General features: G+C 51.9%; 8 protein-coding genes across 8 annotated transcripts; 5 read left to right on the forward strand and 3 right to left on the reverse strand.

The window, feature by feature from the left end:
* Nucleotides 1–71: 71 nt before the first annotated feature.
* On the reverse strand, nt 72–1,451 carry ATEG_00140 (Kelch repeat-containing protein; the record flags this gene model as incomplete). Its single annotated transcript, XM_001210226.1, has 1 exon — nt 72–1,451. One exon carries the CDS (start codon nt 1,449–1,451, stop codon nt 72–74), a length of 1,380 nt encoding a protein of 459 aa, XP_001210226.1.
* A 618-nt stretch (nt 1,452–2,069) lies between these two features.
* ATEG_00141 (uncharacterized protein) lies at nt 2,070–4,129 on the forward strand (the record flags this gene model as incomplete). Its single annotated transcript, XM_001210227.1, has 5 exons — nt 2,070–2,072; nt 2,281–2,355; nt 2,412–2,656; nt 2,777–3,850; nt 3,916–4,129. The coding sequence occupies 5 exons, from the start codon at nt 2,070–2,072 to the stop codon at nt 4,127–4,129; spliced, it is 1,611 nt and encodes a 536-aa protein (XP_001210227.1).
* Nucleotides 4,130–5,047: 918 nt separating this feature from the next.
* ATEG_00142 (uncharacterized protein) lies at nt 5,048–7,104 on the forward strand (the record flags this gene model as incomplete). Its single annotated transcript, XM_001210228.1, has 5 exons — nt 5,048–5,569; nt 5,622–6,527; nt 6,578–6,752; nt 6,805–6,921; nt 6,980–7,104. 5 exons carry the CDS (start codon nt 5,048–5,050, stop codon nt 7,102–7,104), a joined length of 1,845 nt encoding a protein of 614 aa, XP_001210228.1.
* Nucleotides 7,105–8,290: 1,186 nt separating this feature from the next.
* On the forward strand, nt 8,291–9,457 carry ATEG_00143 (FAD-dependent oxidoreductase; the record flags this gene model as incomplete). Its single annotated transcript, XM_001210229.1, has 2 exons — nt 8,291–8,701; nt 8,750–9,457. The coding sequence occupies 2 exons, from the start codon at nt 8,291–8,293 to the stop codon at nt 9,455–9,457; spliced, it is 1,119 nt and encodes a 372-aa protein (XP_001210229.1).
* Nucleotides 9,458–10,394: 937 nt separating this feature from the next.
* ATEG_00144 (uncharacterized protein) lies at nt 10,395–13,348 on the reverse strand (the record flags this gene model as incomplete). Its single annotated transcript, XM_001210230.1, has 3 exons — nt 10,395–11,498; nt 11,547–11,669; nt 11,717–13,348. 3 exons carry the CDS (start codon nt 13,346–13,348, stop codon nt 10,395–10,397), a joined length of 2,859 nt encoding a protein of 952 aa, XP_001210230.1.
* Nucleotides 13,349–14,131: 783 nt separating this feature from the next.
* ATEG_00145 (type I polyketide synthase) lies at nt 14,132–20,656 on the forward strand (the record flags this gene model as incomplete). Its single annotated transcript, XM_001210231.1, has 3 exons — nt 14,132–14,393; nt 14,617–20,555; nt 20,612–20,656. 3 exons carry the CDS (start codon nt 14,132–14,134, stop codon nt 20,654–20,656), a joined length of 6,246 nt encoding a protein of 2,081 aa, XP_001210231.1.
* A 1,139-nt stretch (nt 20,657–21,795) lies between these two features.
* Nucleotides 21,796–23,096, forward strand: ATEG_00146 (aromatic ring-hydroxylating oxygenase subunit alpha; the record flags this gene model as incomplete). Its single annotated transcript, XM_001210232.1, has 2 exons — nt 21,796–22,634; nt 22,682–23,096. 2 exons carry the CDS (start codon nt 21,796–21,798, stop codon nt 23,094–23,096), a joined length of 1,254 nt encoding a protein of 417 aa, XP_001210232.1.
* A 432-nt stretch (nt 23,097–23,528) lies between these two features.
* Nucleotides 23,529–25,116, reverse strand: ATEG_00147 (sugar porter family MFS transporter; the record flags this gene model as incomplete). The annotated part of the gene is made up of 2 exons (XM_001210233.1): nt 23,529–24,955; nt 25,014–25,116. The coding sequence occupies 2 exons, from the start codon at nt 25,114–25,116 to the stop codon at nt 23,529–23,531; spliced, it is 1,530 nt and encodes a 509-aa protein (XP_001210233.1).
* Between the last annotated feature and the right edge of the window lie 981 nt (nt 25,117–26,097).

The raw sequence follows: 26,097 nt of genomic DNA on the forward strand, positions 1-26,097 counted from the left end.
AGTTACCAATGGCACCAGAATTGCCTTGCCAGGACATTTTGATGATTTATTCAAGGCAGCCAACCGAGAAATCATCTTTTGAACAGCATCCAGGGCAAGTCAAAAACAACCCGATATACCATGACCATCAGCGGCATGCTCTTCTCGCCCGAATCCGGGAGCGGAGGTTGGAACGTCTGAACGACTGGCGTCAGAGTCGCCCCTGTCACGATTCCACCGCCCGGAATCACAATCTCACCCTTATAAACCACCGCATCAGACCCATGAACAGGCAGAGGCATGTCTGCATAGTCGACCCACGTATTTGTTGCGGCGTCGTAAGCCTGCATCTCAGGGAAAACGGCAGTGGGCGTCCGGCGGTCCCCTTCTCCGCCGGCCGTGAATATCAGAGAGCCGATAGTAGCAGAAGCGACTCCCCCACGCGCAATCGGCATGGGTTCAAATGCCGTCGCCCATTGCTGAGAGGTGAGGTTGAATCCAAACACCGTGGAGACTACGTTCTTGTTCCCGAACTCCCGTCCCCCCAAGATGTACAACATGTCCCGATAGATGCCCTTACCCGCGTGATCGCGCGGGGCCGGCAGGTCCGGTAGGGTCGTCCACTCTTGGGTTCTCACGTTGTATGATGAGAATCGGGAGACTGTTCCTTCCTGGTCGTAGGTGATGTTTGTGTAGGCGAGTCCACCGGGGAGGTAGATGGTGTCGTCAACGACCACAGTCGCTGCACTGCCGATTTCTCGTCCTTCGGGCATGCTAGGCAGCACGGTCCACTCGTCCGTGGCCGGATCATAGACTGCGGACTTGCCGGTTGCATTCCAGTACGTTTCGTCGACGGCTTCCAAGCCGCCAAGATAGTAGATTTTGCCATCGACGACGGCGACATTGGCATGATTCAGAGCGGCAGGCATGGGAGCCGTCTCGGTCCAAGTGCCGGTGATCATGTTGTATTTCTGCACGATATTGGTGGTGGCGTATTCCTTGCCATCCCACGGCAGGATGCCGCCAAGAACGAAGATTTCGTCGCCCACCAGGGCCGCAGCGTGCTCCTGGCGAGGGTATTCAACGCCATTGAGTGTGATGTTGGGCAGGGTTGACCATTTACCCGGAAGAGGCGTCTGGTTGGTGGGCAGAGCCTCACAGCCAGAAGCCAAGAGCAGGAGCCCTGTAACGACGGTCGAGATCATCTTGGTGGTATGATAGGAACCCAAGGAGCACCAATTGAGTAGCGTGTAGAATCCCACGGTGATGATTGTCAACAATGAGCGCACAGGGCCAGCGGCGTGATTGACGGTAGCCTGGAGAGAGCGATCCAGCAATGCCTTTGTGGTGTGGAGGTCGCTGAGGAATCGATGGAGCATCTGGCGGATTATCAGCTCGTATCCCGCTCGACCGAGAGGTTGAGCACACGTGAAAGATCGGACAGTAGTATCATCCGATATCGTTGGGGGCATGATTGTAGTGTGTCTGCTCCAAGTACCGGAAGTTGATGCGATCGCCGACACCGTGCAGGATATCAACATCTATAATCTGACAGCTCCACCGGGCGTGCCGATCCAGCTATAGCAGCAGACACATGGCCAGACCGGGGTGGGTCCATTGTCTCTGATAACCGGATAGCCGAAGTGATGCCGTGTTGACAAAGTACTTGTTGGATCCGAACCCCTGGCTGTCGAGGTTGCATCGATGGGCCTATCTCTTATGGCGATCGGTTTCTGCACGGAGCATAAGACGTCATTCGCCTCGCAACAGGATCAAAGTACCTATCTACGACATGGGGCTAGTGGCTCCTCGACCGATTTAATTCGTGCTCCGTAGAACTGAATGACCTGAGTGCCACCTGGCCTCCGAGTCTCCTCCGATCTGCCAGATAGAGGGTCCTATTCGATCTAGACACACCAGATAAGTCATGTCTCCAATTCTGGAGGTCTGCATTGCGTTGGCAGCTCTTTGTTCGACAGTCGCCTCGCGGTACATCACTCATGGTCCCGATTTCCAACCCGATCACATACTCCGGGTATCGGAGCAGGTGTTTCCTGTAGCTTGCGTGACGCGGCCTAGCACGTTAATCAATGGTTAGTTTAACCCTGGTTCATCATTGTTGCCCGGAGTGAAGCTCATGAATGGTCAACAGGAACATCACCAGGTCCAGCCCTCTACCTGAGGGAAGACCAAACCACCTGGGTGAGAGTATACAATGATCTGGAATCAAAGAATACTACTATAGTATGGACAAATCCTCTTAAGCTATAAGACAGAGTATGATCTGACGGGTTCCGACAGCATTGGCATGGTCTGAGTCAGTCCACTGCTCCGTTCTCCGATGGTTCACCCCAGGCAAGTCAATGGCCCATCAAGGTGAGTTCATTCAGAGACCAGAATGGGGGAGGAGAAATTACTGATCCAACACACAGCCGGGAGAATACTTCGACTATGAAATCAGGCCGAACGTTGGTGAGGCTGGAACACATTTCTACCATTCCCATGTCGGATTCCAAGCAGTATCTGCAGCCGGACCTCTCATTGTTGAAGAAAAGCACGGTAAATCGCCACCTTTCCCGTACGATGAAGAACGCATCCTTTTCATTTCCGAGCTGTACAACAAAACCGACTCGATGACGGAGACCGAGCTGCTCAGGCCCTATGATGTGGTCCGATGGTTAGTCACAACTTATACCGTCAACCCACGGCCGAACAGGGTTCAAACTGATCTCTAAATATTTTACTCACATATTCTCAGGACCGGCGACCCCTCGACGATACTGATGAACGGGAATAGCTTCCCTGGTATGAGTGCGAACGAGACCGACACGCCTGAGCCGTGGGTCATGCCTGATCCATCACTCGTGGAAAGCTGTGGGCCTGAAGTAATCCAAGTTGACCCCGACAAAACATATCGCATGCGAGTCATTGGTGGACCAGCTCTTAACCTCGTGACCATGGGGTTCGAAGACCACCAAGAGCTGTCGATCATGGCTGCGGATGGGAAATACACCAAGCTGGCGAAAACGGAACGCATCCAGATTGCCTCCGGCCAGCGCTTTGATTTCCTCCTCCACACGAAGACGGAGGACGAGCTCCGGCGTCTGGGGAAAAGTGCGTTTTGGATCCAGATGGAGTCCCGCTATCGACCGATGAACGTCTCTTCCTACGCGCTGCTCTCGTACAACACGCCCAGCGATCTTGCCTTCAACCAGACCACCGACTTGGTGCCTCCCGAGAAACAGCCCCTAACCCTGCCGAACAAGGTCTACGACTGGCTGGAGTATGTTCTGGAGCCCTTGGAACCCAACGGGTTCCCAACCGCCGATAAGGTGAACCGGACGGTGGTCCTGACATCGCTGCAGCTGATCGCGAAGGAGGGCGTGTATGCGGCGGTATCGAACCGCACGTGGACCGAAACCAATCAACACCGGAATAACACTCCATTCTGGAAACGGGAGCACCAGGCGGGCACCCCCTATCTGGTTGACATCTTCCGGCGCGGGGACGAAGCCATACCGGATTACGAGACCACGGTGCAGAAGCACGGCGGGTGGGATCCCGATCTCAACGTGTATGTAGCCAAGGTCGGCGAGGTCATCGATATTATCATGGTCAACCAGCCGAATGGTCTGGACATCGGCTTCGACCTTCACCCATGGCATATACACGGCGGCCACATCTATGATCTGGGCAGCGGGCCTGGCTCGTACAATGCGACAGCGAACGAGGAGAAGTTGAAGGGGTACAACCCTGTGATAAGAGATACGACCATGCTGTACAAATACACCCCGGGCCAGTATGTGGGTGAGAATAAGAATTTCACGGATCAAGGATGGCGGGCGTGGCGATTACATGTTCAGGACCCCGGGTAAGTCTCCTTCCACCCACGTTTGTGGAAAATCTTTGTGTGCTAATACCATGTTTTTGCTTCAGAGTGTGGATGGTACACTGCCACACACTTCAGCATATGATTATGGGAATGCAGACTGTGTGGATGATGGGCAATGCATCCGAGATCACGCGTGGAGTATCGCCGGAGTCTTTGGAAGGCTATCTGAATTACGGAGGTGATGCTTATGGCAATGCTAGCTACGATCCCATTGTGCAACATCATTTTGATTATGGGTTGCAACAAATCCTTCAATGAAGGGAGGGGGTGTCAACTGGATTGGAAGAACACTAGATGTTACCTGAGGGTTATCAACCCAGCGAGAAGATAATGTAATCTATGCAGTAATTCCGGAAGTTGAAGAGTACTTTGGATTATGAACCTCGGTGGTTTCCTTTATCATTCGACAGGGTCAACTCTTGACTCCATATTGCTCCATAGCGACGCCTGAACAGAAATGGGGTAATTGTGTATAACGGGCCCTCAAGCTCCAGGCGCTGCTCCCTATAAGGGTGGTGGTACTGTTTCCAGTCTCCGGCCGGAGTCGAATTCTAGTCCGTGCTTACGCAGATCTGGTCTTAGCTTCCTCCGACTTTAGTAGAGTATGGATTGCGTGTCTCTCTAAGCTAGATACCCTCTCGGAAACTCGGAAAGCCAAAAATGGGCCGGACATGCAGGGGTACCGATATCAAAACTGACATGCGATACGTCGGAATCAAGCATGCAGGAGTCATTGTCGGCCGCGTCTCCTAGCCGGCATATAGAGGGCTCAATGACTTTCAGTATGAGTAACGGCTTGCTTCTACTGACTACTTCTCGGCGAGTCCACAAGTGCAACCAGGATCTTCGGCGCTGCTCCCACATGGGCTGTACCGAGGAGCCGCCCCCAGGCATGCTCCAGCATCTTACAACACCGTATCTACCGGCTAAGTCCGGAGAACATGCCACCCAACGGAACGATCGGTAGGCGTAGACCTGTCTGCTCACTAGCAGCTGTACCCGGCATGTAGGTTTAGTTTTAGCTAGGGCAAAACAATGCCAAGATCAGTGGTCAGCCAAATATGAATGCAACGAGTTGAACGTAATCAGCGCCAGCCTGTCTTCTCCCATCTTCCCATCAGTCTACCACAAGATATCGCGACATTCCCTTTTGAGTAGCATCCAAACCACGACGCAATGAGTTCGAAATTCGACGTTGTCATCTGCGGCAGCGGAACCGCTGGTTTAGCCGCCGCGACATGGCTGGCACAATACGGAGTTGACTGCAAGATCTTGGAGTCTCGGTCAGGCCCGCTGGATGTTGGGCAAGCCGATGGCATCCAAGTCCGATCTGTGGAAATTTTCGAAAGCTTCGGCATGGCCGAGGAGCTGCTCCGAGAAGCCTACCACAACATTGAAGTGGCGTTCTGGGGCTCCAACCCTACCAGCAGTGGCATGGGCATCGTGCGCAAACGAAGCGCGCACGCCACGACCCCGGGCCTGTCGCATATGCCTCGTGTTATCTTAAACCAAGCACGGTTCAATGAGATGTGGCTGGAAGCCATGAGGCGCCGGAACGGGCAGGAAGTTGACTACGGACATAAAGTGACGAAAGTCACAGTTGATGAAGAGAAGGCCACGGATCCAGACGCTTACCCGGTGACCATTGTGGCTCAGAAAGATGGTCAAGAGCAGGTGTTCGAAGCCAAGTATTGCTTGGTACATTGTGATTTATCCTACTGTTAAGAACACTCTAGCTAACAATCTGCAGGCAAGCGATGGCGCTCATAGTGCTGTCCGAAAGTCATTGGGCTTCAACATGGTCGGAGAAACGTCCGACTCGGTTTGGGGCGTGATGGATGTCTTTCCACGAACCAACTTCCCCGACATCCGGAAGCAATGTATAATCCAATCGGACGCCGGCAGCATCATCACCATCCCCCGCGAAGGCGGCTCAATGGTACGAGTCTATGTCGAACTTGCGGCAGGGACCAATGCAAAAGAGGTCACGCTTGAGCAGATACAGAATGCTTCGCGTCAGGTGTTTCATCCATACGCGCTCGACGTGGCCGATGTCTGGTGGTGGTCCGCCTATCCTATCGGGCAGCGTATCGCGGACCATTTCTCCAAAGCCAACCGCGTCTTCTTGACGGGGGATGCGTGCCACACGCATTCTCCGAAGGCAGGCCAAGGCATGAACGTCAGCCTGCAGGACGGGTACAACATCGGCTGGAAATTAGCCTCCGTCCTCAAAGGCCATGCGGGACCCGAACTGCTCGAGACTTATGTCCTGGAACGGCAGAAGGTGGCAGACGTGCTGATTAACTGGGACAAAGTCTGGGCGAAACAGATGTGCTCGATCGCCAAGGAGGACGGTGGGGTCGTCGACGCCAACGGGAAGATTGACTTCAGCGAGGTCTTTGTGAAGGCCGAGGCTTTTACGGCCGGGCTGACGGTCACCTACGGCGATTCGATCATTACTCAGGCTGGAGACAGTAATCAGCAAGCGGCCACCAATCTCAAAGTGGGGATGCGACTTCCGGCTGCCCAGGTGGTTCGATTCTGCGATGCAAAGGTAATGAAGACAGTGAATGCTCTGCCTTCTGATGGGCGGTGGAGGATCATGATCTTTCCAGGAGACATTCGACAGCCGTCGGCCTCTACAAGGCTAGCTCAGGTGAGTCATGCTTCGACCGAAAAGCACATGGATCCTAATACGCAGCGCAGCTTGGAACATACCTGTTCTCCAATCATGGTCCGATACGGAAATACCTCCCTCCCGGCGCAGACATTGACAGCTTGATCGAGGTCATTGTGATTCTCTCTGGTGAGAGACTTGAGATACAACAAGACCAGATACCAGATGCGTTTTGGCCTACAACCGGCAAATACAGGATGAGAGGTACGGATGGCATTTATGTCACAATGGCTTAGCTTGCTAATGAGGGAACTAGATCTGCACAAAATCTACATTGATGATGAAACTTATCACAACGGCCACGGTCATGCATACGACTTTTACGGGATCGATCCTGAACGGGGAGCAGTCGCCATTGTCCGCCCAGATCAATGTAAGTATCCTTGGCTTAGTCTCTTCTTTCAAACTCAATACTGACCCGTGCGCGGCAGATATTTCCAAGGTGCTCGATATGAAAAATCACGAAGGGATTAGTGCCTTCTTCGAGAAATTCCTGCAGAAAAAGGGACAGGCGAACGGCTCGTTGAATAGTCACGACGAATGGACCCTTGCGTGAGCATGTGGAAGATTAGTGGAAGATTACGCGAGCGGATCAGTCTATTGATATCCGAGTGGCTACATAAATGAACATGTGAATAGTTACGTCGATGGGTGCAGAAGGATATTAAACCCTGAATGTATCTATTCTCTCGTCGTATGTTAGAAAATGACGTCATACACCAAGGCCTTGTCTTATCTTCCATATGAGGTTGCTCCCTCCCGTACTTGCTGGCAGTATTGATGTCCATAATCTGTGACTCGAGGCCCAGAAAAGCCTGAAAACGCTCTCGGAGCCTAGTAGATACAGCTGACGTGTGCATATCCGTGGGGGTACTAATTTGTGACACGCGACGCAGAAGGCTAGTCGAAATAAGCTAGTAGTGGGGGCTGGATTCGGAGACTCCGTGTCGGAACTTGCCGCTAAACTTTCCGGACCGCCCCTTCCGGCCCGGCCGGCTAGAGGCGCGCCAAGTGGAGAAGCCGGGCAGGGGCCATATAGTAGGCTGGTCTAATAGTACAGTGTCTAGGGAGTACACCGTCTAGGCTACTGCCCCATGCCGACTGCTTTCCTTCATCCGGTCCGTAGCACTAAGGATGTCCGTTTGTACGGACTTCTTGCTTTTAGCCGCTCTCGTCGACATAACTCAAGACCATGCCGTTCAAAGTGGAGTAAAGCTAGCCGGGGTGGCGTGCATTCCCGAGTCCGTATTGCCGAAGAGGTCAATGGAAATCCGGCCTCCGAAATTTTGTCCAGAATATTGCATATGCGAATACTACCGAGTGTCATGGAATGCCTCATGTCCGTGACACCACCCAACAGTTGCAGAACGGCATGTATGATGCTTCGAGGTTGGCTGAAGGCTTCGCGATTAGATCGGAGAGCTAGGTTCACGAATGGCATAAATCGAAGCTGCAGACCTTGGTGATCTCAAGTAGAGCAATCAGTTGGTCTGACGCTGTACGTACCAATCATCTCCTCCCATATCAACCTGCCACTTGCCATGCATGTAAGTCACTTTCCCCCTTTCACACATAGACAGTAATGGACTTGTATCAAGGTCATCGTCGTTGGAGCCGGTCCTTGTGGCTTTTCCTTGAGCCTAGTCCTGGCCCGGGCTGGCATACATGTGACACTGCTTGACAAAGCGGACGGCGTAGGTTCTCAGCCACGGGCTGCACACATCTTTGCTCCTGGCATACAAATGCTCCGGCGTGCTGGAGTCTTGGAAGACGTTCGGCGTGCTGGCTTCGTTCCCAAGAATTGGTCGTTTCGCAAGGCTGATGGCACACCGATCGTGACAATCGAGGACTTCGCACCGTCGAAGAGTCCAGATGCTACGACCGTACTGCCCATAGACACTCTGGGAAAGATCCTATGGTGTCATGCGCTGAAAAATGACCACATCTCGGTGAGATGGGGATGTCATGTTGTGGACGTTGGGCAAGACAAAGACTCTGCATGGGTATCAGTCCGCGAGAATGGTGGAACCGAGAAGATCATCAAAGCAGACTTTGTGTGTGGCTGTGATGGAGCAGCGAGCCAAGTACGCAAGTCGCTGTTTGGCGGGGAATTCCGTGGGAAGACCTGGACCGACCAGATGGTTGCAACCAACGTAGGTGGAGAGACTTGAGACGTCGAATTCTTTGCTAAGCGCATACAGGTCTACTATCCATTCGACGAATGGGGCTACGATGATCTTAACACCTTAATTGATCCCGATGACTGGCATATCGTTGCTCGCCTGACGAAGGATGGACTCTGGCGTGTCTCATACCGACAAGACGGTAGCAAAAGTTTGCGTGAAGTGCTTGATGAGCACCCTGCCCGCTTCGAGCACTTGCTCCCCGGCCACCCCAAGCCTGATGATTATACGATTCTCAACATCAGTCCGTATCGACTACATCAGCGATCTGCGGAGAAATATCGAGTGGGCCGTATCTGTCTGGCAGCCGATGCTGCACACCTGTGCAATCCGTGGGGTGGCTTAGGCCTGACAGGAGGCTTTGCAGATGCCATAGGCCTATCCGAGTGCCTCATAGGTATTCATATGGGTCGGGCTGATCACAGCATTTTGGACAAGTACGACGAGGTGCGTAGAGCCATTTACTGGAATTTCACAGACCCGATCTCAACGAGCAACTTCATGCGAGTCTCGACTTCGGACCCGGAAACGATCCTCGAGAAGGATCCGGTTATGGCTACTTTTGCTCGTATGCATGAAGATTCTAAGATTCGGGAGGATTTTGACAGGGTATGTTCACATCCAAATATATTTGTTGACTTGGCCTCACTCTCGCAGCACATTTACGGGATCCTTCATGACTTTACTCAATACTACAGTACTGGCAAGGGACAAGCATCACTCTGAAAGGGGCTATATAAAACCCGTTGGTTTGGCGGTTATGTATCTAGAAATCTAGATTCTTCTAACCTCGCTGTCTTCCTGGGCTTTACGGTCGTAAATAATAAGCCATTGCTGTGGGACAAAGACCTCATTGATAGAGGGATGGCTTTTCTTTCAAGAGTGACCTATAGAGTGATGCGACCATCCATGCATGACACTGTGCCAGATATTTCCGGAGACTTACGTACATTGATCGCAACACTGGGGCGGATATATGAGACTAACGCCCCTATAAGTGAAGTCATGAAATACCGCTTCAACATGTAATGAATGCTTAATGTCATTTTTGAAACAGTAGACAAATTTGACAAGAATGTTCCAATCTCAGTCGTTCCCGGTCCTAAAAGCACAATTCAAAAGACTCTTCACTTCCTGATGCCCAATTCCACCAATAGGTTCAAAGTGATGTGAGATCGCCATCCGAGAATCCTTCTTCCAAGCCACACGACATGTAGCGGCGGCCATGGGCTTTGTCGACCGTATACCAAGACCGAGCTGACTCCGGTGCATGAGTCGATCGCCGCTAGGACGGGAATGCGCCAAAGATATAGTCAAGGCGTCTATGAGGTGGCGCTCATTGAGATAGTAATACCCGCTCCTCTTCAAATTCTGCACGAGAGCTCCGCTCTGCACGGCCATACCAATGCTTCCCATGAAACCAATATCGACGACTGAGGCTGGAAGATTCTGGCCATGACGATAGTTGACGAATGCGTCTAAGAACGAGTTTGCCGCGTTGTAGTTTCCCTGTCCCCACTGGCCTGTGATGCCGCAGATCGAGGAGAAAAGCAAGAAAAAGTCCAGGTCAGCCGAAAGGGTAGCGTGATGCAGGTTCCAGGTGCCTTGAACCTTTGGCTGCACACACGTTTGCCACTCATCGAATGTCATATGTGACATCAAGTTATCCTTCAATACCCGTTAGCAAAGGTTCAGGATCAAAGGCAAATATACGTACCCGCATAACAGCCGACATCTGAATAACGCCAGCGACTGGAGCCGTCGCTTGCTTGATAGCTTCTTCAACATCTGGCAGATTTGTGACACTGCCCACAAATGGTGTGACCGTACATCCTTGGGCACGAAGTCGGTCAAAAAATGGCGTAGTCTCAGGCCCTTCCTTCGCAGAGCGAGAAAAGAAAATGATGTGCCGAGCCCCATTCTCTACCATCCAGGCCGAGATCATCCGACCGAGCCCCCCCAGTCCTCCGACTAGCAGGTAGCAGCAATCTGGTCGGAACCGGACCGTAGCGGCCATGTGGCAGCTTTGAGGACCAGAATCTTGTTCAGCACGGAGGGAAGCTAGATGAGCATACTCTGCTTCAGCCGTCGTCCATTGGAGCCTCGGGGTCTTGATCACTCCGTCAACAATCGCGTATTCGTAGTCAGGGTCGAGGTCTTTTGACTTGCCGCGACGGCTGAGGCCTTCGTATATTTGGAGGAGCGACTTGCTCAGGCTGACATTCATCGTGCGCTTCGGATCCAGTTCCACCGTGGTAATGTCCTTTTTGAATTCAGATCTCATTGTTCTCATCAGGCCGAGTATCAGTGAGGAGTTCGGATTCTTGCAGTAGATCTGCGCACTTGGGGTAACCCAGATCATTTTGCCTTTCATGCCTGAGACAAGCTTAACAAATTTCGACAGTTCAGCTTCTGTGATGTTGTACACATATGGCTCGTCAAAGTCGACAAACACCATGATGTCTCGGCCAGGCGGTATGTCATCATCCATCGTGCTTTTGACGCACTTGATGTTATGGTCCCCGAAGGTCTTCTCAACTTCGCGAATGAGAGGGAGATGATATGTCGGACCGACCACTGTGATTTCCGAAGAAGTTTCGGGCACAGGTTGTTTCAGTCTAGCAAAAACTTTGGGTGCTGAGGTCAATTTATTATCCGGATCTTCAAATACGAAACCATTCTTTGTCAGTGCCGCAGACACATCTTCAAAGGAAGACTTGGTTTTAGACCCCGTTGACGCCTCTGGAGACTCTTTGGTCAAGTAGTCCTAGAGATCATAATCAGCACTATATATCTTGTGTCATGTCCCACATACCTTCAGTACCAGTAACCATTCCGGCTCTGGAACGCCCTCTAGCAGTAGGACATGCCCTTGAGGACGAATCAGTCGTTTGAGGCTTTTTGCGCCAAGCGCTGCATTGCTCCCCAATGCCGCAACCTGGATATCGGTTAACGGAAGCCGTTTTGAGGTTTCGCCGCTCTTACATCTGTGATGATTATGAGATCATAGGATCCCGCCTTCAATCCTTGCTCTTCAATGCTTTTCTCGGCGTCAAAAACCAGCGGCTGAACATGGCCGTTTGTCCTGGAACTCTCCTTTGGGCCGGTCGTAGCGTCCAGTGACGCCGAAGCTGACAGGTAAGAGGAATACAATTGCTCATCAAATTGTGTTCGTAGAGCTTTAAGCACGAGATTTGAGCTGTCTTTCCTGCCGCTTCCGAGTTCGAGGACGTTCATCTTCGGGTTCTTATAAGCTAGGAGCCGAAGTGACTCGCATAGCGTCCCACTGTTGCGAATGAGTGGATGCAATTGATCAAGTAGCAGCTGTCTCTCTCTGTTGCTCCCCGAGAACGGCGTATTTTCTGTGAGACACCTCTCCAATGCATGACCAAGGGAGGAGAGTTCCGTGCCGCTGATTTGAGCCTTGAGCAATTTAATCAGCTCTGCGCGGCCGCTGGGCCCGCACCCAACAAAAGGAGACACATCGGGTACTAGACCGAATCTTCCCTTTCTCTTGGTGCCAATCTTCTTCAGAATTTTCTTCGAGTACGGTTGGCTTTGTGCGCCAATATCCTCTGACCGCAGCGCATAGAGTAGAGCTAAGCGCTCGAGGGCAACAGTCGAGTCTAGATCTGACTGAAAGGGTGCCAAAGATTGATTCAAGTTGTGGAAGGTGGAATCAGTGGCCCAGTTGATGAAAGAAAACAGCTTGCCGTCTGATTGCCGTTCCAGGTCGGGGATTGGAGTGATGTTGCACTGTCCACTCAGGATCGGGAGACCATTTTCATTCACAGCAGAAAAGTTGCACGTCAAATTCTGAAGACGGCCTGGGGTCACCACGCTGTTGACTCTGAGCTTGCTCCACGCGTTGTTGGAAACGACAAGGTGCTGGATCGATGTGACAACAGACAGATCGGCCAAGAGCCGACCTTGGCCCTTGCAAGCTGCGACCATCGAGAGTTGCAAACAGTGGTCGATGAAGACTGGATGAGCGACAGAATCCGTTGTGTCGAGCGCGGGCAGAATCGTGGCACTCGCTTTGTTCTCCGTGAAGTCGACTGAGATATCGTTGAGGCCTCGCTGTGAGGCGCCATACTCGATGCCGCGATCTGCGACCATGTCATACCAGTAGTCTGGACTGACTGGCCAGTTGGAATCTCCGTGTCGAGTAAGATCTGGCAATATTTGTGTGTCGAGAACCTCCCTTGCTACCAGACCGGTACACAGCGCGGTCGATTGGCCTCCATTACGGGAAGCTATCTCGATCTCATACCACTGTCGATTTTCCTCGTCCAGGCGCTGTGGTCGAAGCGTCGTGTGAAGTTCAAGCTTGTCGTCTGGATCGAAAACGAGGGAAGAGCCAATGGAGAGATCCTTCGTAGAGAAGAACTCCAACTTCGAGTCTGACAACTGTCGCATACATTCGCCCGCGATTGCCACGTATCCAGCAACCGGAAACGTCCTGCGGCCGAATAGTATCTGGTCATAGAGCCATGGATCCTCCTCCGAGTTGAGGACGCTCGTCCATGATAGCTCATTGTCATTGCTTTGAGGGGCCCTTGAACCCAGAAGCCTCTGACTCGGCCATTGCTCCGCTTGATGCATGTCCACTTTCATGATCCTCTCTCTGATATTGTCGATATCATCGCTGAATGCTGTGTCTGGTATGTGCGCTCACTTAAAGACTGAACTGCCGCGTAAGGCCTTCTCAACGTTCCTACTTACCCCTGCTTGTCAGGTTCTACTCAGTCTCCCGTCCCGGTTAACATCAACCGAAGCGGCATACATCCCTGTAAGACAAACATTAGCAGGGCTTCAATGACAGTTCTTCAGGCAACCCGAGTTTCCGTCTCTTATCGGACTTTCGGATTTCCGACAAGCAGTACTTTTCCCTTGTTTTATTCGGTAGTAGGCTAGCCGAGATGCAAAATGCCTTATCGCAACCGCCGTAATGCCGACTCCAGAATGTTCCATAATCCATTTACCGGCTATCGGATTTTCTAGGCTCATATCAGCATGGACAGAGTCCGAGCGGCATGTGGCTAAGGATGATTTCCGGGCCTAGTCGGACAGCTGCTAGGCTATGCTCCCTGTCGGATAGGCTCCATATGGGATCCACCGCAGATTACGAGTTCTCTACGATCCGAAGTATTACCTAGAGGGCGTTTCGTTTCAGTGTGCAGGATGTGAGAAACGCCACTGGCCATAGCCCCTTAGGGTCAGCAGCGCAAAGACACATGATGTGTGTGGTGAACTACATTGATACGTATTTATATCGGACGGATGCGTCAGAGTTTCAGTTCTGGACTGTCAAGTTTCCCTCCAAGAGAGATCCAGACAATTAAAATCAATCCGATTGTTTCTCTCTTGATCATTTAACAAACTTCTCATCACAGCACCATGGCTGGATCATTGAAGCTGTATGTATTTGGGGATGAGGCCGGGGACTTCGCAGGGCCACTCCAAAAGCTGTGTGAGCAAAGGAAGGAAGTTCTTTTCCTACACTTCCTAGACGAACTCAACAAGGTCCTGAGAGATGAGGTGCGCCGACAACCTCGTGACGTGCGCGTGCAGATTCCAGAGTTCACAGATGTGCTGGATCTTGTCCGACACTACCGTGACTCAGGATCCCGTAACCAAATCCTCGAGACTACTCTGACTTGTGTGTGCCAACTGGCAGCTGTCATCAGGTATCTGCATTGGTACAGCCTCTATGGTCATAGCTGACTGGGTATTTAGCTTTTTCGGCAACAAAACCTCTCAGTCCTTTGCCTCCTCTGACAGTGTCTTCGCTGGATTCTGTACTGGGTTGTTGTCAGCCTCGGCTGTCGCTACCAGTCAAGACACGTTAGAGTTGATCTCTAACGCTTTGACAACCGTCAGAGTGGCTTTCCGGATTGGCGTCAAGGTCCATGGAGCTGCCCAACGATTGTCGAAGCATGGCGATGCTGCTGTCGCCCAGAGCTGGACAACACTCATAATAGGGGCCCAGAAAGAGGCCTCGATAGCGGCGCTGGCAGAATTCAACGAATCGAAGGGAATTCCACATGCCAATCAGGCCTACATCAGTGCGAACAGCAAAGATGTGGTTTCGATTAGTGGACCCCCGGAAACTGTCACCTCTCTACTCCAGCATTCAGAATACCTTCAGAAGTTCAGGACAATTTCGCTTGACATATTTGCACCTTTCCATGCACCACACTTGTACAATGATGATGATGTTGCGGAAGTCTTGCAGCCATTCTCTGGCAAGAACGAGAAGAGGAAGTTGTTCATCCCCGTCATCTCAGGCCTCGGCACTCTATACTCTCCAGATATGGATGTTGAGACCCTTATGGCAGATGTCGTGAGAGACATCCTGATCCGACCGCTCTTGTTTGAGAATGTCATGAAGACAGTCACAGAAACGACGACAGCATCGTCCCACCAGAATTGCCAAATCTTCTCCGTTGGGCCGTCTCAGGCGATCAACAGTCTTGCATCAACTCTGCGAGCAGATACCTCTTTGAATGTGACAACAGAAGGACCAATTCACACGGGAAGCCCCGACTACGAGCCTTTGAACGGAGCTCAGAAGATTGCGATCGTTGGAATGGCAGGCCGCTTCCCCAACTCCGACGATCTCGAAAGCTTCTGGAGTACATTACAGCAAGGATTGGACCTCCATCGACGGGTTCCTCCGGACCGTTTCGACATCGATGCACACTACGATCCCACTGGGAAGAAACTCAATTCGACGCATACTCCGTATGGATGCTTTATTGAAAAGCCAGGTCTATTCGACCCACGTTTCTTCAATATGTCCCAACGGGAAGCCTATCAAACCGACCCTATGGGAAGACTCGCACTGGTGACAGCATATGAAGCTCTCGAAATGTCAGGTTTCGTACCTAACAGGACACCTTCTTCCATGTTGGATCGGATTGGGACATTTTATGGACAAACAAGTGACGATTGGCGGACACTCAACGCTGCAGAGAAGATTGACATGTACTACATCCCGGGAACGATTCGAGCTTTTGCTACTGGTCGAATCAACTATCATTTCAAATTCAAGGGACCGAGTTACAACGTTGACACAGCATGTTCGTCCAGCTTTGCTGCGATCCAACTGGCTTGTACGTCCTTATTGGCAAAGGAATGCGACACTGCTCTGGCTGGCGGACTCAATGTCATGACAACACCAGATCTGTTTGCGGGTTTGAGTCGCGCACACTTTTTGTCCAAAACCGGATCTTGCAAAACTTTTGACGATGGCGCTGATGGTTTCTGTCGTGGCGACGGAGTTGGTACAGTCGTTTTAAAGAGGCTGGAAGATGCCGAGGCTGATAACGATCCAATTTTGGCTGTTGTTCTAGGCACAGCAACGAATCATTCCTCTGAGGCTGTCTCAATCACCCGACCGCATGGGCCAGCCCAGGAAGCTCTCTACAGAAAGATTTTGAAGCATACTGGTGTGGATCCTGTCGATGTTAGTTACGTGGAGATGCACGGCACAGGAACGCAGGCCGGTGATGGAACTGAAATGAAGTCTATCACCAATGTTTTTGCTCCACGAGACAAAGGTCGCCGCCAACCAGATCAACTGATCCATCTCGGTGCGCTGAAGGCAAACATTGGTCATGGTGAAGCTTCTGCCGGCGTGGCATCTCTGATCAAAACGGTCATTATGATGCAAAAGAATGCTATCCCTCCCCATGTTGGCATCAAGACCACCATGAACAAAACGTTCCCTCATGACCTGAACGAACGAGGTGTTCGAATTGCTTTCAAGGAAACCCCCTGGGTTCGTCCTGATGGAGGCAAAAGGCGTGCCTATTTGAACAACTTCGGCGCTTCAGGTGGGAATACTGGTCTCCTTCTGGAGGATCGTCCGGCTCCTGTATCAACAAGGGCCAGCGATCCCAGAACCAGTTTTGTGGTTTCGCTAAGTGCCAAATCAGCTTATTCTCTGGACCAGAATATCAACCGACTCGCAACTTATCTTGAAGGAAACCCGGACACATCTTTGCCAGCGCTGTCATATACAACCACTGCCAGACGAGTGCACTATCCACACCGTGTCTCTTACGCGGTGAGAAGTATCCCAGAAACAATCAAGTCGTTGCGATCAGCCCAGTCGAAGGCGATCAAGCCTGATCCGGCAAGCTCTGGCAAAATCGCTTTTCTGTTCACGGGGCAAGGCTCGCATTACACAGCTCTCGGAAAACAGCTTTTTGAGGACTGCCAAACCTTCCGAAATGACCTGGTGGAATTCAACAGAATTGGTCAGAAGCAGGGCTTCCCAACTTTCTTACCTCTCATTGACGGCTCTGAGGACGTCGCATCACTCTCGCCAGTTGCACTCCAACTGGGACAATCATGCATTCAGATCGCACTTGCGCGGCTTTGGAAGTCTTGGGGCATCACTCCCAGCAGCGTTCTTGGACACAGTCTCGGAGAGTATGCTGCACTGAATGTAGCTGGTGTCTTATCAGCCAGTGACACAATTTACCTGGTTGGACGAAGAGCTCAGCTTCTCGAAGAGCTCTGCACCCCAGGCAGTCACAAGATGCTAGCCATCGCGGCATCTGTGAGCTCTGTTAAAGAGATCCTCGGTGATAAGGACATTGAAGTTGCTTGCATCAATGGCCCCAATGAGACTGTCATCAGCGGTCTGGCAGAGCAAATGGAGTCTTACTCGAAAACACTCAAGGCCACCGACGTCAAGTGCTCCTTGCTGTCGACAGCTTATGCCTTCCATTCGGCACAGATCCAGGTCATCGTTGAGCAGTACAGAAAAGTGGCAAGCTCAGTCCATTTCGGACCTCCAAATGTCCCCGTTATCTCTCCTCTACTTGGGGACGTTGTCACTGACGGCAATGTCTTTGGACCGGATTACCTGTGCCGCCAAGCTCGGGAAGCTGTGAACTTCATGGGTGCCCTAAAAGCTGCCGAGTCCAAAGGAGTTGTTGATAACAATGTGATCTGGCTTGAAATCGGTCCCGCACCTGTCTGCTCTGCTTTCGTCAAGTCATCTCTCGGGAGCAAGGCATTGACTTTGCCGTCGCTCCGCAAGCAAGAAGATGTATGGAAGACATTGTCCGGCACGCTGAGCAACCTTTACTCCAAGGGACTTACCATCGAATGGGAAGAAGTCCATCGTGAGTATGAAGCCTCTCACACCGTGCTAGCTCTTCCGAGCTACTGCTTCGAAGAGAAGAACTATTGGCTCGACTACCACAACAATTGGTGCCTGACGAAAGGTCAAAAGCTTGTCGAGTCAGCCGCTCCAAAGCGTCGGGGCCGCCATCTGTTAACACCATCCGTACAGAAGGTGATCAAGGAAGACTTTGGACAAACAAAGATTACTGTTGTTGCCGAATCAGATCTGTCTGATCCTGATCTCAATCACGCAGTGACCGGTCATTTGGTGAATGGATCAGCTCTTTGCCCAGCGGGTGTTTACGCTGAGTCGGCGTTGACTTTGGCGGGCTACATTTACCATAGGGTCAAGAAGACAGAAGATATCGGCATGGATGTGCGTGCTCTGGAAATTGTGAAACCCTTAATCGCCAAAGGTCGCGATCAAAAGGAGAAGCAAGTCTTCAGAATAACTGCCACGGCCGACCAACCACTGAAGCTCGTGAAGATCAGTTACAACAGCGTCTCTGCTGACGGCAGCCTGGGGGTGTTGCATGCAACCTGTCATGTTGAGTACGGAGACATCAAAACCTGGCGTGCAGAATGGTCGAGATTGGCATATCTGGTCCGATCGCGCATCGACGTTATGAATGATGGTGTCAAAGGTCGCCAATATCAGAAACTCGACCGCAAGGCAGCGTACGAAGGTTTCTCGGGCTTCGTTGAATACGACAAACAATACCATGGGATGAAGGAGGTCATCATGGATCAGAAGAACCTCGAAGCTACCTCAATATTGGAATTCCAACCGTCCAATGACTATGGAGAATTCGAGATAGATCCTCGCTTCATCGACAACATCTCCCATCTTTCAGGATTTATTCTGAACGGATCCGGCGCTACAGACACCAGGAAGCAAGTTTTCGTATCTCACGGATGGGATCATCTTCAAATTGCTGAACCCCTATCAAGCAGCAAGTCATACAGCAATTATGTCAAGATGCACGAGATCGAGAAAGCAACCATGGCGGGCGATGTCTATATCTTTGACGGAGAAGAGATGGTTGCGCTCGTGGGAGGTGTGAAGTTCAAGGCGATCCCCCGAGCTGTCATCAATCAACTCTTACCTCCTGTCAAGGGCTCGAAAGCACTCGAAAAGTCTGCGCCTCGACAGAACCCGAAGGCGACTGCAACCAAAACCACACAAAAGCCACAAGCTCCTGTTCCTGTGCCTCAGAAGCAGAATAAAGCAATCATTGATGATTTCCTGGCTTTGTTATGCGAGGAGTTGGGCGTGGAGCTGTCGGAACTCCAAGATGACACGGCCTTTGCTGATATTGGCCTGGACTCACTCATGTCGCTCTCAATCACAGGACGTATGCGCGAGGAACTTGACTTGGAAGCTATCCCGTCTTCGGTATTCACGGATTACCCTACAGTCGGCCAGGTGAAAGAATTGATCCTGAAGCTGGCGGGCTCTTCTTCGGATGAAAATACGACAGATACCCCAGATGAAGAAGAAGACCCGGCTACGGCAGATGCAGATAACACTGAGATGATCAGAGAGAATCCTCTCGAATCCGTGTCTCCGAATGTATCTTCCAGCGAAGCTATGGATGGGTTCCTAGCAATCGTCTGTGAAGAGGTAGGTGTAGACCTGGAGGAGCTGCTTGAGGTGCAGAACTTTGCTGGGGCTGGTGTTGACTCTTTGATGTCACTTACCATCACTGGGCGAGCTCGCGAGGATTTGGACATGGACATTCCGTCCTCGTTCTTCGTGGACTATCCTACTGTCGACCAGGCAAGGTTGGCCATTGCATCTCTTATGGGTGGTGGCGATCAGACCGGAGCCACTACACCATACAGCGGCAGCGATGATGCGAAATCATCAACGAGCTCTTTGACTGCAGGCTCGGTGCTCACGCCTGACGACGACATGGACGCGCAAGACATCAGCCAGTTGACCCGACCTGCAACCTCGATCGTACTGCAGGGCAGTCTTAAGACTGCCTCCAAGACTCTATTCCTTCTACCTGACGGATCAGGTTCGGCAACCTCATACGCGGCTCTTCCCAGAGTTTCACCTGATACATGTGTGGTCGCTCTCAATTGCCCCTTCATGAAAACGCCTTCCGAGTATACGACCGGAATCGAAGGTGTTGCTGCACTGTACCTTTCTGAGATCAGGAGAAGGCAACCTGAAGGTCCGTATGTTCTCGGAGGATGGTCTGCTGGCGGTATTTTGGCGTATGCGGTGGCATGCCAACTGATCGAAATGGGAGAAGAGATTGAGGATCTCTTCTTGATCGACTCGCCATGCCCAATCAATCTGCAGCCACTACCATCGGAGCTGCTACATTTCATCGACTCCCTGGGACTGCTAGGGGCCCAAGGGTCAGCACCTAAATGGTTGATCCCGCATTTCGAGGCGTCAATCAAGAACCTCACCGCGTTCGTACCGCATGCCATGGACCCGGACGAAGCACCACGAACACACATCATCTGGGCCCGCGACGGACTCGTCTCGGAGTCGGATGAGAAGCAATTTCCGCGATCTGATGCCGAGGCGAAGAGTGTCAAGTTCTTGCTTGATGGTAGACAGAACCTCGGGACCTACGGATGGGAGAAGTTGATAGGCTCGGAAAACATCAGCGTGGATTTCATTGAGGGCAATCATTTCACAATGATGCGTGAGCCAAAGGTAAGTCCCCCGTATCTATCCCTTACACCCAGGCAGATACTAACACTCCAGAGCAGGTGAATCAATTGCCAAGTATTCTAGATCGCTTGATCGGTGCATGAGGTGTTGGATCGATGTTTGTCAGAGAAAAAAGACCGGAGGCTGTAGACTTATTCTCATACGCGCCAAGATCTCGCACTGATAGACATTTATCTGATATTTGAACTACTGGTTGCATGTTAAGCTTATGCCATAGATAGAAGCGTAAAAGCTGTACACAGATGACGATGCCTAAGGCAGGTAATAAAGTGAGACCGACAGAAGGCGAAGTGACTCCTCCTCTTGAATCAGTCTAAGCCTGAGATATGAAGAGAAATCGGTCCTATGACTGGTCGCACTTGGTACTATCCGGGGAGCCGAGAGAATCATTGCATCCCCAGTCATACAGTTCACGGCTCATTGATCCATAGTAGATGCCACGTATGTAAATCTTCACTGCCTGACTATAGTGTTCCCATGAGCTCATCTGTTAAACCACAGGATAATACAGCCGACTATTATGGCTATCCCGCACCGCATTCACGGAACGTCCGCCGACGATAAGTCCATCGAGCGCCTCTCGGGTTCGTTCCCGGCCCGCTTGTCACCACGTCTACTTGATCGGCTTTCCCGAGGGCATCACAAAGAGAGTCTCCTGACCTAGACATGATGTTCCCAGATGGCGTACATTCGATTTTGGTAAAGCTATCCGGACTGAGTGACTTCTGTATGAAATCAGCCTGGTGGAGCAATCCAGAACCCATACGGAATACTTTCCTTTGTCTGGCCTTCACATATCCACCCAATGAAGACTGGACGTCGCAGCAGTATCAATCCGCCCAATGCATGGCCCCTGCATATTTGCTAGAGACTATAAGCTTCTTGGCCTATGGTGTTCACGGCTTACTTGATTCAAGTCTCCCCGGAGGCCGTGGCGCACGGTAACGGCTCCGATCATCCTACACTCTCGGCCCTGCGTACCGTAGTCCAAGGACGATGGGTTCGTTTCCTGAACTTGGTAAAAGGACGCGATTGGGCTGTTACTCAACAAGGTTATCTCGTACCTAACACATGGTGACGCATGACCAGCAAGCATGCATCCGAAGATATCAAGCAGGTGTATAGGACATAAAAGGAAGTAGACGGTACCATGGAGCGTCTCTACCAAGCTCATCAGCACAGTTTTTTGCGAGACATACCTTAGCTTGCTCCAGAACCCACCATGGCTGCCTCAATGCTGCACTACTTCCGCTACGGAAACAACGCCCCCTCCAAGGAAGCGCCGCCAGACGGCACGGCCCCTGTGCGTGCTCTGCCCGCCTCCTGGTACACCTCGCAGGAGATGTACGAGCTGGAGCGCCGCGCGATATTCTCCAAAAGATGGCTCTTTATCACCCACAGCTCGCGACTCAAGAACACGGGCGACTGGCTGCGCTACGAGATCGCCGGCTTCGATTTTATCATCACGCGGGACCGTGATGGCAAGATCAATGCGTTCCACAATGTGTGCCGGCACCGTGCGTATCCGGTTGTTGAGAAAGAGGGCCAGGGAAACAACAAGATCCTGGCGTGTCGCTACCACGGGTGGTCCTACGGGCTTAACGGGAAGCTGGCCAAGGCTCCCGGGTACCAGGATCTGGATGGGTTCGACAAGGATCAGAACGGGCTGTTCCGGATTCACGTCAAGGTCGACATCAACGGCTTTATTTGGGTGAACATGGACGCAAAGGAAACTCCCGAGGTCCCATGGGAGGAGCACTTCAAGGACGTTGACAAGCAGGAACGGTACAAGCCGTACAACTTTGACGAATACGACCTCGACCACACGTACCAGCTGGACGGGAACTACAACTGGAAGATCCTGGCTGATAACTTCAACGAATGCTACCACTGCCCGACGACACACCCCGACATCCCTGACTTCATCAACCTCGACTCTTTCGACAGCGACGTCAAAGACGGGCATATCCAGCATCACTGCAAGTCCACGCCAGAGCAGCTGGCGCAGGGCCTGAACGTCGCCAGTACTTACTACTTCCCCAATGCATCCATGACTATCTCGTGAGTTCTATATTGATGTCGTATAGGAGACTTTCTAACGCGTACAGGGCACATTTCATCATGGTCCAGAAATTCCTCCCAAAAGGCCCCAACAAGTCGACCATGGCCTACGAGATCTACCGCAACCGCAACTCCTCCGACGCCGACTTCAAGCGCATCAGCGAGATGTACGCGCGCGTCATGGGCGAAGACAAAGTCCTTTGCGACAACGCACAGAAGAACCTCGACCGCGGCGTCTTTGTCAACGGCCAGCTGCACCCGAAGTTCGAGAAAGCGCCGCTCTTCTTCCAGAACACTGTGCGCGAGGTTATCACGGAGCATTTCAACCGCGAGAAAGCCGAGGGACGGCAGATCTGGCCTGCGAGACAGAAGCTGCCTGGCGAGGCGAAGGTGAGCGAACAAGATGAGAACCTCTGCGCGAGTTTGGGCTGTGGAGCGCAGAAGGAGGTTCTGGCTTGGTGATGGTCCTGACATTGTGTTTAGCATTCTCTCTTTTGATTTGTGTGTTGCGAGTTGTATCGGGTCATGGCGTCTTCGGTGTAGCTAGTTTATGAATCAGATTGTCCTTGCAAGATTGCAGAGCGTTACAAGCATGTACGCACATACTATGGAAAGCTGTGCGGACCCCGTCCGACTCTGCATTGGCGGAGGTGGGCATTTTGGCCACTGACGATGTTGGAGGGCGGTGGTGTCGAGCATTGGAGAGGTGGGTTTTTGTGAGTGACAGGATTGATACTAAGGCTTGTGGAAAGAATGATATACCTAATGTTGCAATCGTCCGGTAGTGCTTGATTCATGTTACTAAAGTTCCACATATGCGAGCAAAGAAAACAATTCATAAATGAACAACGCAAGTACGCTAGATATTGATATACGCCTCTCATATGCGGACCGTCAAGCTCGCGTATAGGTAGCTTCCTCATACGTGATCTGCATCTTATCAGGAGGTGGTGATGAATCCGAAGCAGCACTCTCATCTTGAGCTTTAGAGAGAGACTGGTCAGACGCAACGCCATCGTACAACACATTGATCTCCTCGAGCGTCTTCTTAGCTGTCTCCTTCAAACAGAAAACCGTGAACAACAGGATTAGCACGTCCAACGCGCCGAATAGTAGGAATGTTCCCCAATGCATAGCTGCCATTATGTACGGCGTGGAGAAGCTCCAGACGAAATTGAACAGCCACTGTGTGCCGACGCCGAAGCCGACCCCAGGCTCACGGATACGCGTTGGGAATATCTCACTGGTACACGGCCATGGCAGCGGGCCCCAGCTGAAATTGTACGCAATGATATCCAGATATATCAGCGCGACGGTCGCTATTCCCGCCGACGTTACCGGCCCCTTATCCTGCGGCGGATGCGTCTTGACGACAGCCGCCGTGGCGACCATGCAAGCCGCCATGAAGACGGCACCGCCGGCCAGCAAGGGCTTGCGCCCAAACCGATCGGACATAAATACCACGAAAAAAAAGCACGCGACGACCTTGATCGCGCCGAAAATCCCCGTCAGCAACAGGTTCCTGTCGCCCGGGCCGACCAGGATGGAGAAGAACTGTGGACCGAAGTAGGCCAGTGCTGTCGAGCCAGTCGATTGCTGGGAGAGGAACAGTCCACCGGCGATGAGCAGCCTGTGCCTGTTGGGTCGTTCAAGCAGTTCGGCCAGCCGGAAGCCAGCCGTTGCGTGTCGCTCTTCTTCGAGCCCGTGGCATATCGCCGCAAACTCCTCGGCCACGGCCTCCCCGTCGCTTGCGCGGATCCAAACGATGCTGCGCCAGGCCTCGTCCGTTTTGCCCTGCGCTAATAGCCAGCGCACGCTTTCATCCAGTGTGAGCATGCCCAGTCCCATCAGTGCACCGGGAACGAGCTGTAGACCGATCGGCACCTGCCACTGGGAGGCGCTGTCGGGCATGAACTTGACGCCGTAGTCCACCCAGTACGACACAAGGATCCCGATGGTGAAGGTTAGTTGATAGAAGCTCCCCAGGCGGCCGCGGATCTCTTTCGGGCTCATTTCGGACATGTAGATAGGAATGACGGTTGCTGAGCCACCCACCCCCAGGCCACAAATCACCCGGCCGACGTAGAACGCCGGAAGAGAGTGCGTGTCGATGACCTCGAGCACCACGCCGATACAAAAGATCAATGAGCAAGCCATCATGGCTACCCGTCGACCGAAGCGGTTTGTTATAGGCCATACTAGGAAGCAACCGACGAGCGCGCCAGCCTGTTGGATACCGACGGCGATTGAACTCACTCGTGTTTCATTTTTGGCGGTAAAGCGGAATGAGTCTTGGAAAGATCTGAACGTGAGGACGCCGCCTGATGTGAATGCTCCGTTAGGATCCCTGTTCGAAGGCAGATATGAGGGGACACTGACCGATGACGCCCGAGTCGTATCCGAACAAAGCCCCGCCACAACACAGCACGGAGGCCAGCCAGTAAGCCCGAAACCGCGCTTTGGAAAATCGCAGCCACTGCATGATGCGCAGCTAGAGGGTTTGGCGGAGGAGTATCACCGGAGTGCGGCGCAAGGAATGCCAGGGTCAGAATACAACTCTGGACTTGCGGACGTTTGATGATGGGTGAAGAGAAATAAGAACCGCGAGAGCGGAGATGTAGATATACTCAAGCGAAGATCTGGGCATTACTTCATCCCGCATGATCAGGCACAGCTCAGTGGTTGTTCGGTTCAGGGAGCGGCGGAGGTCTGAGCCCGGATGCGGAACACATGCCACTCAGCCAGTTTGCTTGAGAGCGCCGATCCCGCAGTGAAGCCAGACATGAGGAAATATCGGTGAGTGATGATCTTTGACAGGTTTTCAGCTAGATGCTCCGTATGTATGTAGATATATTCTACATAGGGTTAGGAATGGCGGTAAGGGTGACTTCATATACTAACCCTCTCTAATCTCTGGATGTCATCTATGATCGATCGATCTATCTATCTACTAGAAGAAGCTTCTGCTGCGGGGACTTCCCCACGCGGCTCCACGTGTACATTTCCACTCCATGTAAGGAGTATGGGTCATATCACCCAGATCACTATCTAGAGATTCCAAAGGACTGGATTTTATGTGCTTATGTGCCATGATTCGCATACGACCCTGTAGGTAGAAAATAGCCTAGTACATGTCAAGTGACAAAGAGTACTAGAGTCAAGAGAGCTACGTGAGGGCCAGGGTCAAATGAGTGAACTCGGATGAGGGGAAAGGTACAAGCTGAGCATTTTGATGTGCATCGTGCATGGAGTTGAACCCTAACAACATGCACAGCATCATTGACCTCGAAAGTCGGTCACCGATTGGCTACTCTGGAGAAAAGCGCGAAGCGGTTCTACCAAGCCCATCTCATCGGCAGCTCGTCGACAGCGAACAGTGCTCAAAATCGACAACATGTGAAGAGAAATATCCTAATGTATCAATGCACAATGACGACCTCCATGTGAATACGCCTCGTGGAGT

Source organism: Aspergillus terreus, genomic scaffold (assembly GCF_000149615.1).
Source record: "Aspergillus terreus NIH2624 scaffold_1 genomic scaffold, whole genome shotgun sequence".
NCBI lineage: Eukaryota > Fungi > Ascomycota > Eurotiomycetes > Eurotiales > Aspergillaceae > Aspergillus > Aspergillus terreus.